Source organism: Octopus bimaculoides, chromosome 7 (assembly GCF_001194135.2).
Source record: "Octopus bimaculoides isolate UCB-OBI-ISO-001 chromosome 7, ASM119413v2, whole genome shotgun sequence".
Lineage (NCBI taxonomy): Eukaryota > Metazoa > Mollusca > Cephalopoda > Octopoda > Octopodidae > Octopus > Octopus bimaculoides.
In genome coordinates, this window is record NC_068987.1 from 75253418 (window position 1) to 75269246 (window position 15829).

At 35.9% G+C, this 15829-nt stretch overlaps 2 protein-coding genes across 3 annotated transcripts; one reads left to right on the forward strand and one right to left on the reverse strand.

Annotated features, from left to right (window-relative positions):
• The first annotated feature begins 709 nt into the window (after nt 1–709).
• Nucleotides 710–2324, forward strand: LOC128248354 (zinc finger BED domain-containing protein 5-like). The gene is made up of 2 exons (XM_052969443.1): nt 710–767; nt 1897–2324. Exons 1-2 carry the CDS (start codon nt 710–712, stop codon nt 2322–2324), a joined length of 486 nt encoding a protein of 161 aa, XP_052825403.1.
• A 3379-nt stretch (nt 2325–5703) lies between these two features.
• Nucleotides 5704–11959, reverse strand: LOC128246971 (zinc finger protein 62-like). Of its 2 annotated transcripts, XM_014927270.2 has the most exons (3): nt 11814–11959; nt 11105–11444; nt 5704–9271 (listed from the first exon to the last, which is right to left on the reverse strand). In XM_014927270.2, exon 3 carries the CDS (start codon nt 9104–9106, stop codon nt 7094–7096), a length of 2013 nt encoding a protein of 670 aa, XP_014782756.1. In that variant the 5' UTR covers nt 9107–9271; nt 11105–11444; nt 11814–11959; the 3' UTR covers nt 5704–7093. The 2 variants fall into 2 exon arrangements, with proteins under 2 accessions (XP_014782756.1, XP_014782755.1); XM_014927269.2 differs by lacking the exon at nt 11105–11444.
• Between the last annotated feature and the right edge of the window lie 3870 nt (nt 11960–15829).

Sequence of the window (15829 nt, forward strand, 5' to 3'; positions counted from 1 at the left end):
GGCGGAATTTGAACTCAGAACGTAGCGGTAGACGAAATACCGCTAAGTGTTTCGCCCAGCGCACTAACGTTTCTGCCAGCTCGCCGCCTTCGTTGTAAATAATATATTCTTTTCTACTCTAGGCACAAAACTCGAAATTTTGGGGAGGGGGGCCAATCGATTAAATCGACTCCAGTACGCAACTGGTACTTAATTTATCGACCCCGAAAGGATGAAAGGCAAAGTTGACCTCGGCGGAATTTGAACTCAGAACATAAAGACAGACGAAATGCTGCTGAGCATTTCGCCCGGCGTGCTAAGGTTTCTACCAGCTCGCCACCTTACAAAAGATGTAAGAATGAGCCATGAACACCTGCCGCGGCAGTTAATTTTGCTAATGTGTTCGTAACAAAATTTAAGCTACAGTTAGTAGGTATATTCAAAGGAAATTATTTGAAAGAACACTGTGTATTTCCTTGGAAGAAGGATGCATATTCTATCAAGTGCAAGTTCAAGATGAAAGATCTAGAGGTTCACTTGAATCACCAATTTTTAGTGGCGATGCGAGTGAAGATTGCAATTCTTTTAGCTCGGAATCATTAATTTTTAGTGAATAAGTGCTAAAATAACATCTGACATTTTATAATAGCGGTAGTATGATACCTTGTAATGCAATAATAGACAAAGTTCAGAAGGTTTAATAGAACATAGTAATTTATTATTAGAGGAAATGACGATAGCATTAAATCAAGGTTTGCTTGACAGCATACAGGGTATATCATTCAGAGGTATGGTATAACAGTGTCCTAAAGGAACAGAAGAAATGTTCGAGCTACTCGTTATAGGGCCACAAATCCAGAAGAAGGCGTATGCAGCATAAATAACATGTAACGCTTACTATTACTGTATATTGTGAAATGTGAACAGGATAAAATGTTCGGCAGTTCATAAATCGCTATTCAGTTCTAGAGTGTTGAACTCCGACAGCGTCGTGACAAATTACATCTGACTTTCTTGGAGGCTTGGCTGGGACTGACCTAGACTTTACGGTGACTTTGTGATTGGCAGCAGTGTGTATCTATGCGCGAGGCAAAGCAGTTGGCTGAACTAACCAACTAACGCATGGCTGGATAACAGTCATGGCAAAGGGAAGTAGTGCTCCAACACTCTGGATATTGTACAAAACAATCACCCGGAGGACGAATTCCTGTTTTGCAAAACCCTCAGCACCAAAGCAACCGAAAGGAAAATATTTAACAAAGTGGACTAATCTTTTGAGGCACATGATATCAATTGGGAGCATGTCTTTGGGGTGTGCACCGACGGTGCGCAGGAGATGTTTGGCTGCCGTTCCGGTTTTCAGACTTAGGTGAAAGAAAAATCTCCAACTACTATTGGCACACGCTGCACAATTTATCGACAAGCACTAATGGTGAAAACTATGCCCGATGATTTTAAAATGTTCTGAATCCCGTGATTACAAAGATGAACTTCATCAAAGCAAACGCAATCAACTCCCGTCTGTTTGTCGAGTTGTGCAAAGAAAGTGATTCTGAATTCGAAACACTCGAAAGCCATCTCATAAGTGAGGGGAAAAACAATAAAGAAGGTCTTCCTTCTACGAAAAGGAATCCACGATTTTTTACATGATACCAAGCCAGATTTGTACGCCAAATTCCCTGATGTTCGTTTTCTGGTCTGCTTGGCAATTTTGCTGGTCATATTCGAGTCAGTGAATGCCGTCAATCTTTGACTGCAAGGAAAAGATATAACCAGGTTTCATTCTCATGAAAAACTAATTACTTTCAAAATGAAGCTTGAACTTTGCATCATTTCCTCAACTAAACATGAAAACGAGCTTCAAGTCGACGACGATATCGTTGAACTTATGAACCAACACGTATCAATACTTGGCAGAGAAATATTCTCTTGATTTTCTTGATCTTCATGACTTTGACAAATGCTTCCGCTTTATCAGGAATCTCTTTGTGCTCTATGTTAGCGGTCTACCAACAGAAGACAATTTAATTCAAGAGCAGTTCATTGATTTGGTCAATGATGGAGGTGCAAAATGTTTTTTCCGTGAAATGTGTTGTTCTGACTTTTGGATTGAAATGGCACAGACATATCCTGATGTCGCAAAGATGGCTCTTAAAGTATTGATGCCATTTCTAACCACATATGAGTGTGAGACCGCGTTTTCCACTTTCCTTGCCATCAAAACGAAGTCACGAAATCAACTGAATGTCACTAGAAATGAGAGTTGCCCTCTCCAAAACAGAGTCGAACATAATACAGCTGGTTACTTTGCTGTAAATAAAATGACAGATGGTCTGTTTTTGTGAATAAATAATTTCTTATATATATATATATATATATATACATATGTATATTGTCATGTTATGTATCAGGAATTCAGGGAACGGGATGATAAACTTTCAGGGGAGGAAGAGAAGACGGTGTTTCTACTAAAATTGTGGTTTTCCGTGCATACTAGTGGTCCAGTTGACATAAACTTCTGTACATTTTGGGATGCTATTAAGATTCTTCTGCTGAAAATAGGTAAATTGGTTGAAATTCACCCCTCGGATAATCAATATGAGGAATGACCTGACAATAAGGAGGAATAGCATCTCAAACATGGTGAAAGGGGAAGGTGATGCCAAAAGTTCGAGAACCACTGTCATGTACGTATATATACCGTAGTTTGCGATGTATGACCCACGGTTTCTGTCTGCTAAATAGGCAAAAATGGGTCTTATGCAGTTGTTAAATACAGGAGGCTGGGGATATTTTCGGACTATTATCGTTCATTCAGTCCTCAAGAGACACCTCCGCGATTTTGTTACTATCACAACTGTTTCGGTACTAAAGCACACAGATGCATTCACAATGCTCTTTCAAATTATCTGCACAATTGCGGGAATGCGGCAGCGCCAAGGATTAAGCGCGACCACAACTCTGCACAAACTATGGTTTTGAATCCAACATAAAATTTTCGTCCAGTTTTTCAAAACCTAGCGTCGAACTTAAGTTTTCATAAGGTTGCATATTGACAGTTATTTTGCAAACCCACGTCATTCCACATTTATTTTCACCGTCGATAACTTAATCTAATACAGCTTCCGTTGCATTTAATGGAATTTTTATTCAGCCAGATGGCTATTCGCAACACCAACAATTGTTTAATCATTGCTTTCCTATATTGGTAACGGCAAATTGCGTCTAAGTGTGCCGTTGACTGCAAGTATATGCTATTGACAACGCTCGGCGATGCAGAAATGTATTTGGCATTCTCATCAGCTGCTGCTGGACGATTTTCGCCTGCCTCCGACGTGTATTGTCTTTACACACAACACGTCCATAAGAGGTACTATCTCAGGATGCATACCACAGTAAATTTGCCTTTCAAGATGTATTTACATTATGTATGATACACAGATAGCTATTTTAATCTAATATTACTACTGTTGCCTGAAACGGGCTTTTATTCGGTGGGGCGGCCATATCGTACGAATGACCAACCATCAGTTATCCACATAATTATTTCACTTCCAGCTGAATGAAAATTGTACTCAAAGACAACAGAGACAGAAGTTAAATCTGGAGATAATCATCCTCAACTCCTGGGGATTGCCAATAACGATGTTTAGCACATTCGACGTTATGGGACAGCTTTGTGACATCCTACTTGTATTCAACACACAGTATCTAATTTCTTAATGTCTTATTTGCTACATCAGATAAAACTATTTCGCAGTTGGCATTCTGTTATAGTGTTCGCCATTTCCAATATATATACATTTGGCTCTTGCCTTACTGATTTTAGGACACTCAGAAATTCTTCCATGCTAGGAATTTTTTTTTTCTGCAGCTCTTTAGTAGATTCTGCAAAAAGAACCATATTACTAGCATTTTAAGGTGAACTGAAGAGAGCTCTTGTAACACCCTACATAAGTGAACTCTCTGCAGATCCTGGCTTTACTTACATCTTTTATACCTAACTTCAATCATTTTCTGGCTCTTTCATCTCCTTGTAGCTGTCTTAATTCACCCTACATCCTGAAATCCTGTCATTAGTATTTTTTACATCAACAAAGTACACTAGTTCTTGGCTAAGAACTACACTTTTTACTGCTATGCTTCAAATGTGACAATAGTCCCAGGCTCCAATACAGAACCAAATGGCATCTTATTCTAGCTGAACTTATCTTTGCTCTATCTACCTTTCCATTCACTCTTGTAAAAGTATTATACTTTTACAAGAGTGAATGGAAAGGTAGATAGAGTCTGGATAGAAAGCTAATGAATAAATTATAGAACTTATATAAACAAACTTAAACATTCAGTTCACAATGAATCCAAATGTGTTACATTGAAAAACCAAGAGTGTAAAGAGATTCTTTTTACAAAATGGAAATTTCACAATGGATTGAAATCCTCTCATCACAAACTTTTTGTCTATTAGGCACTAAGCAGTCTACATGACTTCTAAAAACATGGAAAACATTAACCTCTCTACACAATGAACCTTCCTTATCACGTTTCTTAAAGGAAGCCACAAACATGAACACCATATGGCAAGTAAAATTAACTCATGAAGCACAGTGCAGAATATTCTGAGCATTTTCCTCATTTTTTTTCTTTCTCTTAATTACCTACCATTACTGAACAATCTTTAAATTCAAGATTTTATACTTTATCCATTGATTTTGCACACAAACAAGTTAGAATAAATTATTACTCCTAATTCAATATACCTATTTTATATATATATATATATATGTGAAAGCATGGCTGTGTGGTTAAGAAGCCTGCTTTGCAACCATGTGGCTTTAGGTTCTCAGTGTGCAATACCTTGAGCAAGTGACTTCTATTACAGCTCCAGACTGACTAATACCTTGTGGGTAAATTTGGTTGATGGAAACATTATGGAAGCCTATCATATATATATATATAATAAATATGAGTACGTCTTTGTGATTGTTCCCTACCAGTGCTTGACAACCAGCGTTGGTTTGTTTACATTCTTGTAACTTAGCAGTTCAGCCAAAGGGACTGGAAGAATAAGTAGCAGACATAAAAATATGCACGGGATTTGATTTGTTCAACTAAACCCTTCAAGGTGGTGCCCCTGTTTGACTGCAGTCCAATGACTAAAACAAGTTAAAAGAGAGATACAAAAGAAATAGGTCTGACATTAGTCTACAGGATCATTAGAGTCAGAGCTTCTTCAAGTTTCCATGGTGCATGAGCAACCCAGAGTGTAATACATCTCACTGACCAAGATGCAAATTTGTCACAAGGTTGGGTTACTCCCAGCTTTTGCTGGCACACATTTCCAACTGAGTGGACAGATGCAATATGAAATGAAATATTTTGCTCAAGTATACAATATAGTACTCAGAGAATTCAACGTCACATCAGGAATCTCATCAGACATCAGGAGTCACATCAGACAACAACATCACATCAGGAATCCAACACCTTGACCACTAGGCTACACAGCATCATTAGTCTTCTATTTATTAGTAGATAATACATTACTGGTGCAATACCATCGAGAAATAAAAGATTTGTGCCATCAACAATACATAAATTATAATTTCATTCAGATATTCAAACAAGGGAAAAGCTTACAGTTGGTTACATCTTCTATAGAGTCAAAATTTAAGGAATAAATTTTAAATTGTGCCTTTTTTAAAATACAAAACAAACATGTGATACATTCATTGTATTTTCAAGCAATTTAATATATTTTTATTTATTCCTTCTCCTTTACATTATATTGCTGATTTGTTCCATCTTTTACCATTTCATATTTTAAAACAATACTTCAGGACAGATAAAATTCAGGTACATAAAAGTGTCATCTTTTAAAATTCAAATAACTATTACTGTAGAAATATCTCATGAAAATGTTTTTTTTTCCTCTTCTTGTCTGCTTCTGTATTTCAGGTAAACATCAAGCAAATATATATTTTCAAACATAGACACATTTTTTTAATAAATAGCCCAATTACAAATTTTAACATTTACACAACGATATGACCATGTTAATGATTATAATGATACATAAACTGTTACATTCAGCTTAAATACAATGTTATGGTGGGTTCTATAATAAAGTTAATGAAAAATAGAGAAATAAAATTAGAAAAGCTCTCAAACTTTTGTTAGTTTGAGGGGGAAAAAACTTTCAACTACTGGAAAGATACAGTTTTCTCAAAATAATGCAACTAAAGTGTTTTGAAAACACTATAAATATAATTTTCACAAATTTTGCAACATTTTATATGAATTCCAATAATTACTTTTATAGGACTGTGATTAATTATGTAATGAGTGTTTTCATTGTGACAACTAGCAGAAATATACCCCACCACAACCTCAAGCAGTTTTCTGGTATATATTTCACATTTCAAATCAAAAACATGTAAAATTGTATAAAAATACAACAAACTTCTTGTACCTTTAATAACTAGTTAATTAAGAATGAGTTCTTTCTCTACCCATTAAGAAAACATTTCCATTTTAATGACAGTAAATATATTTCTATATAAGTTATGAAGCCATTTGCATATACTTGAAACAGCTCAGTAAAGAGAGAGTTAGACTGAAGATCTGATAGCTCCTAGTTGAATCTTGGATTGCAGCATGTAGAAGTTTTGCTTTTGAAATTATTACTAATTGAAATCTCTATAGCCTGACTTAATTAGCAAAGGTGATAGAAGATTTCTTTTTAGTCACATATATACATATCGAGATACAACCATCATTATAAGATATGACTTCATGGCTTGTCTGAAGAGGAAGTGTAGAATTATATGGGAAAGAAGAACAGCAATCATGATACTTGATGACCTTGTCTGAATTTTTTTTTTTAAGTGGTCTCCTCTAAAGACACCCAACGACTAGGTGATAATGCTTAATTAAGCAATGGACTAAATGTACCACCCAACAACAGATACAATCCACTCAACAAACTCCTGCACTAGGATCAGCCTGAAGCTATGGCAGAAAATACTTAATGTACCAATCAGTGGAATTAAAATCACAACCACGTGATTGTGAAGCCAACCACATGACCATATTTGCATCCATCCATTAGTTTTTATATTGAGTGAACTTGTTTATGACTAGTTAAACTCTTCTTCATTGAGAATGCTTTGCCACAGATATCACACTGATAAGGTTTTTCTCCTGTGTGAATCCGTTTGTGAAGTGTCAAATACTCATTTCGAGAGAATTTCTTGCCACATATATTGCAATGGTACATCTTCCCACTGCTGTGGATATATCTGTGTCTTATTAAGTTTCTTTTCTGTGCAAATACTTTACCACAGGTATTACACTGATGTAGTTGTTCACCTGTGTAAATATTTTTATGAGAAGTTAAATTTTCACTTACAGTGAACTCTTTATCAGAACTATCACAGCGGTAAGGTTTTTCATTAATGTGAGTCTGTTTGTGAGAAGTTAAATCTTTAGCCTGAGAAAATGTTTTATCACAACGATGTAGATTCTCACTTGTGTGCATACTTCGATGCTTAGTTAAAAGATCATTTTCAGAAAATGCTTTACCGCACACATCACACCCATATGGCTCTTTATCTGAATGGGTGAGTTTATGAGAAGATAAATTTCCACTCATTGAAAATGCTTTACCACATATATCACAGTGGTATGGTTTCTCACCTGTGTGAATACGTTTATGAATAGCTAACACCAAATTATGCGTGAATGTTTTACCGCAGATATTACAAGTGTATGATTTATCATCTGTGGTAAGCTGCTTGAGGTAAGTCAATTCAGAATTCTCTGTCAGTGCCTTACCATAGATATTATACTGATATGGTTTTTCCCCTGAATGAATACATTTGTGAAGTGTTAAATATTCCTTTCGAGAGAATGTTTTACCACAAATAGCACAATGATATGGTTTCTCACCAGTGTGAATACGTTTGTGAATTATTAAATACCTCCTCCTTGCAAATATTTTACCACAGACATCACACTGGTATAGTTTCTTACCTATGTGAATACGTTTATGAGTAGTTAAATTTTCACTTGCACTGAACCTTTTACGGCAGATATCACACTGGTATGGTTTGTCACCTGTGTGAATACGTTTGTGACGAGATAAATCACCACTTATAGAAAATCTTTTGCCACAGACATCACAGTGGTATGGTTTCTCACCTGTGTGAACACTTCGGTGATTAGTTAACTGTCCATTTTGAGAGAATGATTTCAAACAAATTTCACACTGGTATGGTTTCTCACCTGAATGAATACGTTTATGAGAAGTTAAACTTCCAGTTGTTGAAAATGATTTATCACAGATATCACAATGGTATGGTTTACTACCTGTATGTATACGTTTATGACATGTTAGATTTCCACTTCCAGAAAATGTTTTTCCACAGATATCACATTCATATGGTTTTTCCCCAGTATGAACACGTACGTGACGTTTCAAATAATCATTTCGAGAAAATGTTTTAGTACAAATATCACAGTGGTATGGTTTCTCTCCTGTGTGAATAAGCTTATGGTAAGTTAAATACCCACTTTGGGAGAATGATTTACCACAGACATCACAGTGGTATGGTTTCTCATCCATGTGAATACGTTTATGGATGGTTAATATTTTACTTTTAGAAAACGTTTTCCCACAGACTTCACAAGTGAATGATTTCTCCTCTGATTGAATACATTTATGAGAAGCTAAATTTCCAGTTGTTGAGAAAGTTTTTCCACAGACATCACATTGGCATGGTTTTGCTTCTGAGTGCACATGTTTGTGACGAGTTAAATTAGTTTTCTGTGAAAAGGTCTTACCACAAATATCACAGTGGTATGGTTTCTCACCTGTGTGTGTGCATTTATGACGAGTTAATTTTGAACTCTCAGAGAAGGTTTTACCACACACATTACACAGGAATGGCTTTTTATCTGCATGGATATTTTTGTGATTAGTCAAACTGTCAATATCAGAGAATATCAGTAAGCATATATTACAGGTGTAGAATTTCTTTGGTGTATTTAACTGTGTCCTATGAGATATATTTTTTTTCTCAGATTTTGCTTCATCATGAGTCTGACTCTCACATGTCTCCTCCATATTGTTGTTTGGTGGTCATAAACTACAGCTTTAATTCTTTTCTTCGTAATTTCATAAATTATATCAAAGTTATGTAACTGACATTACATGTCATCTTGATAAGATTATTCTTCAGTCTTTCCTATCCTTTATTAATTTCTTGGTGAATCAAAGGTGAGCAATACCCTGAAACAATGAAACAGTATTGTAAGATATAAAGGATATTGAAACACCAACCTCTAAAACATCTCTTTCAACAGCACAAGAACTTAACCACTACATACAACAACATAACAATAATATGTCCTATCTCTCAAAACATTAACAGCATGCAACAAAAAAACCCTTCAAAGCAGCTACAAATCCAATCCCTCACTATCAATGAGGGTATCCCCTAGTGAATATACAACCTCAGTTTAGCAAAGATTAAGTGAAAATGGTGGAAACTGTAATATCTTAATATTTAAATGAAAACAACCATCAAGGTTGTGTGGTCTATAAAATCTCCATCTTTGCAATATATGGTAAAAGTAGAAAGAAGGCTTATTTGAGATCTGTCAATGATTGTAGTGTAGCAATGTTAATATCAACAAAACTATTTTATAAAAGTATTATGTCCCTTCGTTAACTTCCAACTATCAGAGATCTTTTCATTTCCAACGTGTCACTGAAGCTCTATACTGATATACAGGTAACAGTAGACACCTGTCTACCAGGTTTTCAAATATAGTGGTTGTATTAATTAACAAGGAAGATTTGGCAGCTGGTGATCTGGGGCTAAACAACAGTATTTATTTTTATCTAATTTGAAGACAGGTAAAATCTATACAAAAGAAACAGAAAATTGAACACCCAAAGATACAAGAATGAACAGAATTTATTTTGAATGTTTATTTTTATTGTTGCTGTAGAACTGAATTTAGGACTACCCTTCTGTCAGTTAGCAGCTAGGGGCAACTTTGACACTGGTGGCATCAAGGACGGCACTAATTATTGCTCTAACAATATTATTTTCATTTGTTTAAAATGATTACTACTACAGCATTATTATTATTATTATTATTATTATAATTGAAATCATTCATTAAATGAATAATTTAAATTTATTTTATCTTCACTCACTCTGATATCTTAAATAATTCAGCAATGAAAAACAGAAACAATTTTAAATTATCTGATACAATCACATCCTTCCAAAAAAAAAAAAAAAAAAAAAAAAAAAAACTCCAACTGCAACCCCAAATATTCCCTGACAACAGGCAATATCATTGAAACTGACCGAGATCCTTTTACAAGCAACACAATTATAAGATCTTTGGAGAAGTGTCTTCCTATAACTAGGGCTGACCAAAACCTGGGTGGATTTGGTAGACGTAAGCTGAAAGAAAATTAGTTGCCATAAGACAAATGGAGAGATAAAGATTGACCAAACTAAAGGTCGCGACAAAGCACCATCAGAAGTGACAGGCAATATGGAATGATCTAGGTCAAATGAAAAGTTCTTTTGACAAAGTGAGAACGGAATGGTAAACAGTAACTTTGCCAAAATTTATATTCCATCATAATAAATTCTAAATAATCTGATACATTCTCCAGAGAATTCACACTAAAATGATAAAATGCTGAAATAAATAGAGTACTGAATTTAATTCATGAATAGGGTATCGAAGTTGCTAGGTAGAATATGAAAAGAAAAAGAAAATCTTCGCCGACCGCCAAACATCTGTTAATCGATAAAGTGGAATACTGAATTCAAAAGATCGCCTTTAACTAATTCTACGTTGACTAATATTTTGAGTATAAAAATGAGTTTGATCGCTTTGCAATCACGAGGTTCCACGTTCGATCTTGGTGCCAGTTTCGCACCTGACCTAACAATTTCTTCAAAATCAATTGTGAGGAAACGAAGAATAAACATCAAAGAACTTAGCCTGTCACAAAGACATCGTCAAAGCTATTGTGCCTTCACTTATAAATATGTTATTGAAATTATTTCTCTAATTTATTTATTTTACTTACTGATTTAAATGTTTCAAGAATAGGATGGAGGTGGGGGTCTGCTCATTATATTTTGTTACTTTACAATCAGCTGTGTGGTTTCGGGTTCAATCCCTCTATGCAGCATTTTGGACAAGCATTTTCTATAAATCGCCGAGTGCCACCAAAGTCCGGAGAGAGAAAAGGCGTAGACAGCAAAATATAGAATATAAAAGAAGCGATTGTTCCTACTCTTGAGCAGTATTTAACCCCTGGAATAGTTAAACACCATCACATGGCTCTTGGATGCTTTTATCGGACGAACTCTGTTGTAAGCATTCGAGCCAAATCTCTGGTCGGATAACCTACTACCACTCTCTTTCTGAAACAAAAAAAAAAAGGTCATGATCGATGACCTTCCAACTCTGAACAAGTCATATTTTCTTAAAACTGTAATTTTATATCTTTTTTACGTGTAGTGTAGTTGACATAAGTGTAAAAAGTGAAATGGCTAAGTGATACATGGAAAACGAAATAATTAAGTGATCCGCGAAAAGCAAAACCGTGTAGCGCACATTGATTTATGCCTCTCGAAAAATTTGTTTGAAAATATTTTCGGTGAATAACAAACAGAAATAGAAATTTCACAGACTTAGGAGACTATTTTTAAAGTTTTCTCATCGTATTTAAAAATAATCAATGCAATTAATCTCAAGTTGTTCATGATTAGAGATATATGTGCACAACTTACTGTTTTCTAATATTTCTCTTCACTATTCAATATAGTTAGATGTGACAGATGCAGAAATGTGAAGAAGTCATTGTCATGCAAAACATTTACAAAATTAGTCTTGACATTAAACGATAGTAAAGAAGAAACTAAGTGATACATCTTTATATACACATAACTAACCGACTAAACAAGCAACTTTGCTTTCGTAGCCTACTATTGGAAAGAAACATGTAGAATATGTGGAAACAAAGAAATGACTAATTGTATTATTATTATTATAAACCGAGTGTGATGGGAACGAGGGCAAAGAACTCTGTTCAGCATCGCTAAGTAAAAGGGGGGAAAAATTGTTTGACATGTAAACATAGTTTAATATGCAGGTTTCGTGGAATTTATTATTATAGTTCTATAAATAGTTTAAACAACAAATAAATTTTGCTGACTTCGTCTTAAAGTGTTGCACATATTTTTTTTTACCAACGTTATATTAAAACACATACACGCGCATACATGCACACGTACGTATGTACAAATGTACGTGTGCATGTGTGTCTGTTTCCATCCATCCATCCATCTATCTATCTATCTATCTATCTGCGCATACATATAATACATATAAAGGGAAGGGGTTCGTGTCTAATGTGCTTTCGGTCAAGGAAATCCTCGCTGATAGCAAAATCCATAATCCGGAGCGACTGAGCGAACTCTAGTTGAGTGCTGCACAAGTATTTATTTATTTTTGCAGTATTTGGAAGGTTTCCCCAAAACAAGAGACCTGGTCTGACTACTTACAACAGAGTGGAGTCTGCTAAAGGCATGCAAGCACTAGATGGTGTTAAGTCGGGCGTCGAACTCATTCTACTACCTAAGAGTCAAGATTGGCATAGCCCCCACCAGATGACGCTCATGTGGTCCCTGCTTATGGAATCAATGTAGGTTTGGCGTGTGATGATAGACTGTATGTGGTTGATGCGTATGCATGGGAAAAGTTAGGAGGAAATTAAAATTGTATTGTCGTGTTCGTTGCATGAGTATTTGTTGGCTTGTATTAAGTTAAGTTGCGTGCTGTTCCAAAATTAACCAATCATGAAAGTTGTTGAAATGACATTTCAATTTATCGAAGTAAATTAGTGTTTACATAGTCATATAATAGTTTGCCAGTAGCATAATCTAGCGTGCTACAAGCGAACGTAGTTGTAATTAAATAATTACAAACAAAAGATATTAGCTTCGCAGGAGAGCGGGAATAATGCTTGTCCAGACTAGCTGAAGAATTCCTTTTAACTCGGGGCTGAACTTCAACCAAGGAAAACTTGTTGAAGTAAGGGCTTGATGGTTGTGCTTCTAAAGTGCATCACTCTCTGATTTGTTCATGTGCGTTGTGCTTATATAACTACAAAAGCCCAGAAACCCCTGGAACACTACAGAACATTCTCTAATATGAGGTGATAGTCTAGCAAGTTGATTGGTTAATAACCAGTACACGTCGCCTAACTTAAGTGTGGTCTGGGCCTAGTTATTAAAGTTATAAAGTTTCGGTTGATTCTAGGCCTCGCTATAATATAATCTGTATAAAAGTGGACGTTGTTGGATGTGACAGCAAGTAGGACATTGATGAATAGAAGAAAGAGAGTTGGTTGAAAGTGGGAGACATAGAGCCTCGTCAACACATGTAGCGATGGTGCGATCTAATATAAAGCTATTGATTCAAGAGATGAGGAATCAGAGGATTTACCTTACTTCGGAATGGAACACACTGAAGCGTGTTTCAAAAGATCAGGGTATATATATCCTTGTAGACAGTGAGAGATTAAGGAGATTGGGGAATTTGATAGTAATTTCTGGAGCGCAAAGTTTGAAAATAACGGAAGGCACATTGTCAGTTCCAGTAACCTTGTTGATTGGAAACAATCGCCTTGCTAGAAATCAATTCCATTTTCTTTTCTTAAGTGAAATAAATTTAAAATTAATGGAATGAAATATATCATATAATCTTTTTGCATTCATTTAATTAATTTTTCTTCTATTCCAACTATAAAATCTTCAACACCCATAAAAGATGTTGTTTCACTTTGATAGTTTGCACATTGCAGTGATAAATGTTCATTTATATGTAATGCAAGCGTAGCAGATCTTTGCCTCAATTTGAACTCAAATTGTTTTCTTCGAAAACAAACTAGATCTTTCAAGATGAGAGTTGACACTACGAAAAAACAACTAACCAATGATGCTCAACAGCTACACATCAAATTGATAGACTGATGTCAGCAAAATACTGACAAATCCAAAGTTGCTGGCAACAAAAAGACATGTACTCAGATGGACACACTGACGGAGAATCAAATTGAGGATAGACGCAGATATTCATTCAGATAGGCTAAGTTCGATATCAGTTGTTTTTCGATAACCAAACTAATCAATGTGCTCATTTTGCAACATCCAACGATCAAACAACAAAATTAAAAATCAACGATGGCAGACAGCGCTCGTATCTATCCATTCACCTTCTCTCTTTCTCCCCCCTTAATATCTTTCTTCCCTCTCTAAATAAGCATACAAGCTACCTATATAAATTACTAAGATGAGCACAACATTGTCTCATGGAACTAAGCCAGAACATTCGTTTCATTATTCCGACGTTATGGAACAAATTTTTTTTCTTGGAACGGTCATGTTCCATTTTTACCTGTTAACAATAAAGCGTATAATTAACTTATAATAGGCTAGCGAGATTAACTGAATTACGCCTCTTTGCTGGTAAACGCCACCATGTAGAGTCGCAACTGACACCTATATATTCCGGTGGTTGTGATCTTTTCTTTCTCTCTCTTTCTGCGAAGACGTCAAGAAGCACGGATCGCTCTATCTCTCTTTGCCTACGCCAGGACAGCATGCACGAACCACACTGAAATGTTTCGACTACTGATATTTTTCTCTGACCAAATGTTCAGCAAAGTGTACTCGTTATTTACAAAATGTTATACTAAAGCGTTCATTTTCTCCTGCCTCCTTCCAATATTGTTGATATCATGGCTGTTTTGCTGAGAAGGTGCATTCAACCTTGTTCCTCCCCGCACCAGGGAAACTAATACAGGAAACTCTGAGTACGTCAGTAGTCCCCTATAGCCAGACGCCGAGTCGTACATTCTTCGTAGATTTTAATTCACGCAAGCTACTCATGGTTGACACTGGTGCATTTTGTAGTATTTGGCCAGTGAAATTTCTTACGAATACACCTCTTCCTTCGGACATTTCTTTGTAAGCTGTGAATCATTCACCCATTCGGACGTACGGTCAAATTTCCCTCTCATTGAATTTGTCGCTTCATAGGGATTTTAAGTGAATTTTTGTTCTTGCTGACCTGCCGTATCCGATTTTGGGAGCAGACATTTTATGCCATTTCTCTTTGCAGGTGGATGTTCGTAACCAGCGTCTTCTGGATAGCTCTACAGCTTTATCGATTCCTGGTCGTCATTCAGCTACTCCTGCTATAAACCCGACGTTTTTCATCGCTGTTTCTGGAGATCCATATCCTGCTCTCTTGAGTAATTTTCCTGACCTAACCAACCTAACTTTTCAACTCAGTAAGCCTGCTCATTCTACGAAGCACTTTATTTCTACTACTGGTCCTTTGGCATTCTTCTCTCACTAGCTCAATCCCACTGAATCTCGTTACAACACTTTTGGCAGAGAACTGTTGGTTATATTCCTAGCTATGAAGTATTTTTGTCATTTTCTCGAGGGTCGAGAATTCACAATTTTCACTGATCATAAACCTCTCACATTTGCTTTATTATCAAAATCGGACAAATACTCGCTAAGCGAAACCCGGCAATTGGATTTTATATGACAGTTCACTAGTGATATCCAGTATATTTCTGGTTCCGGTAATATAGTGGCTGACACCTTATCGCGGCTTCCTGTATGTTCCTTATCGTCTGCTTCTGAGATTGATTTGTCTACTTTAGCTGCTGACCAACCTGTATCGAGTTCGTTGGTTGCCTCATCTGATGAGCTTGCACACTAAATATGAA

Excerpts from the sequence above, each read along its gene's own strand:
- LOC128248354 (XM_052969443.1), top strand. The coding sequence starts at position 710 with ATGACGATAGCATTAAATCAAGGTTTGCTTGACAGCATACAGGGTATA. Across the intron at positions 768-1,896 it reads ACAGGGTATATCATTCAGAG|AGAAATATTCTCTTGATTTT; the intron begins GTATGGTATAAC and ends AATACTTGGCAG.
- LOC128246971 (XM_014927269.2), bottom strand. The coding sequence starts at position 9,106 with ATGGAGGAGACATGTGAGAGTCAGACTCATGATGAAGCAAAATCTGAG.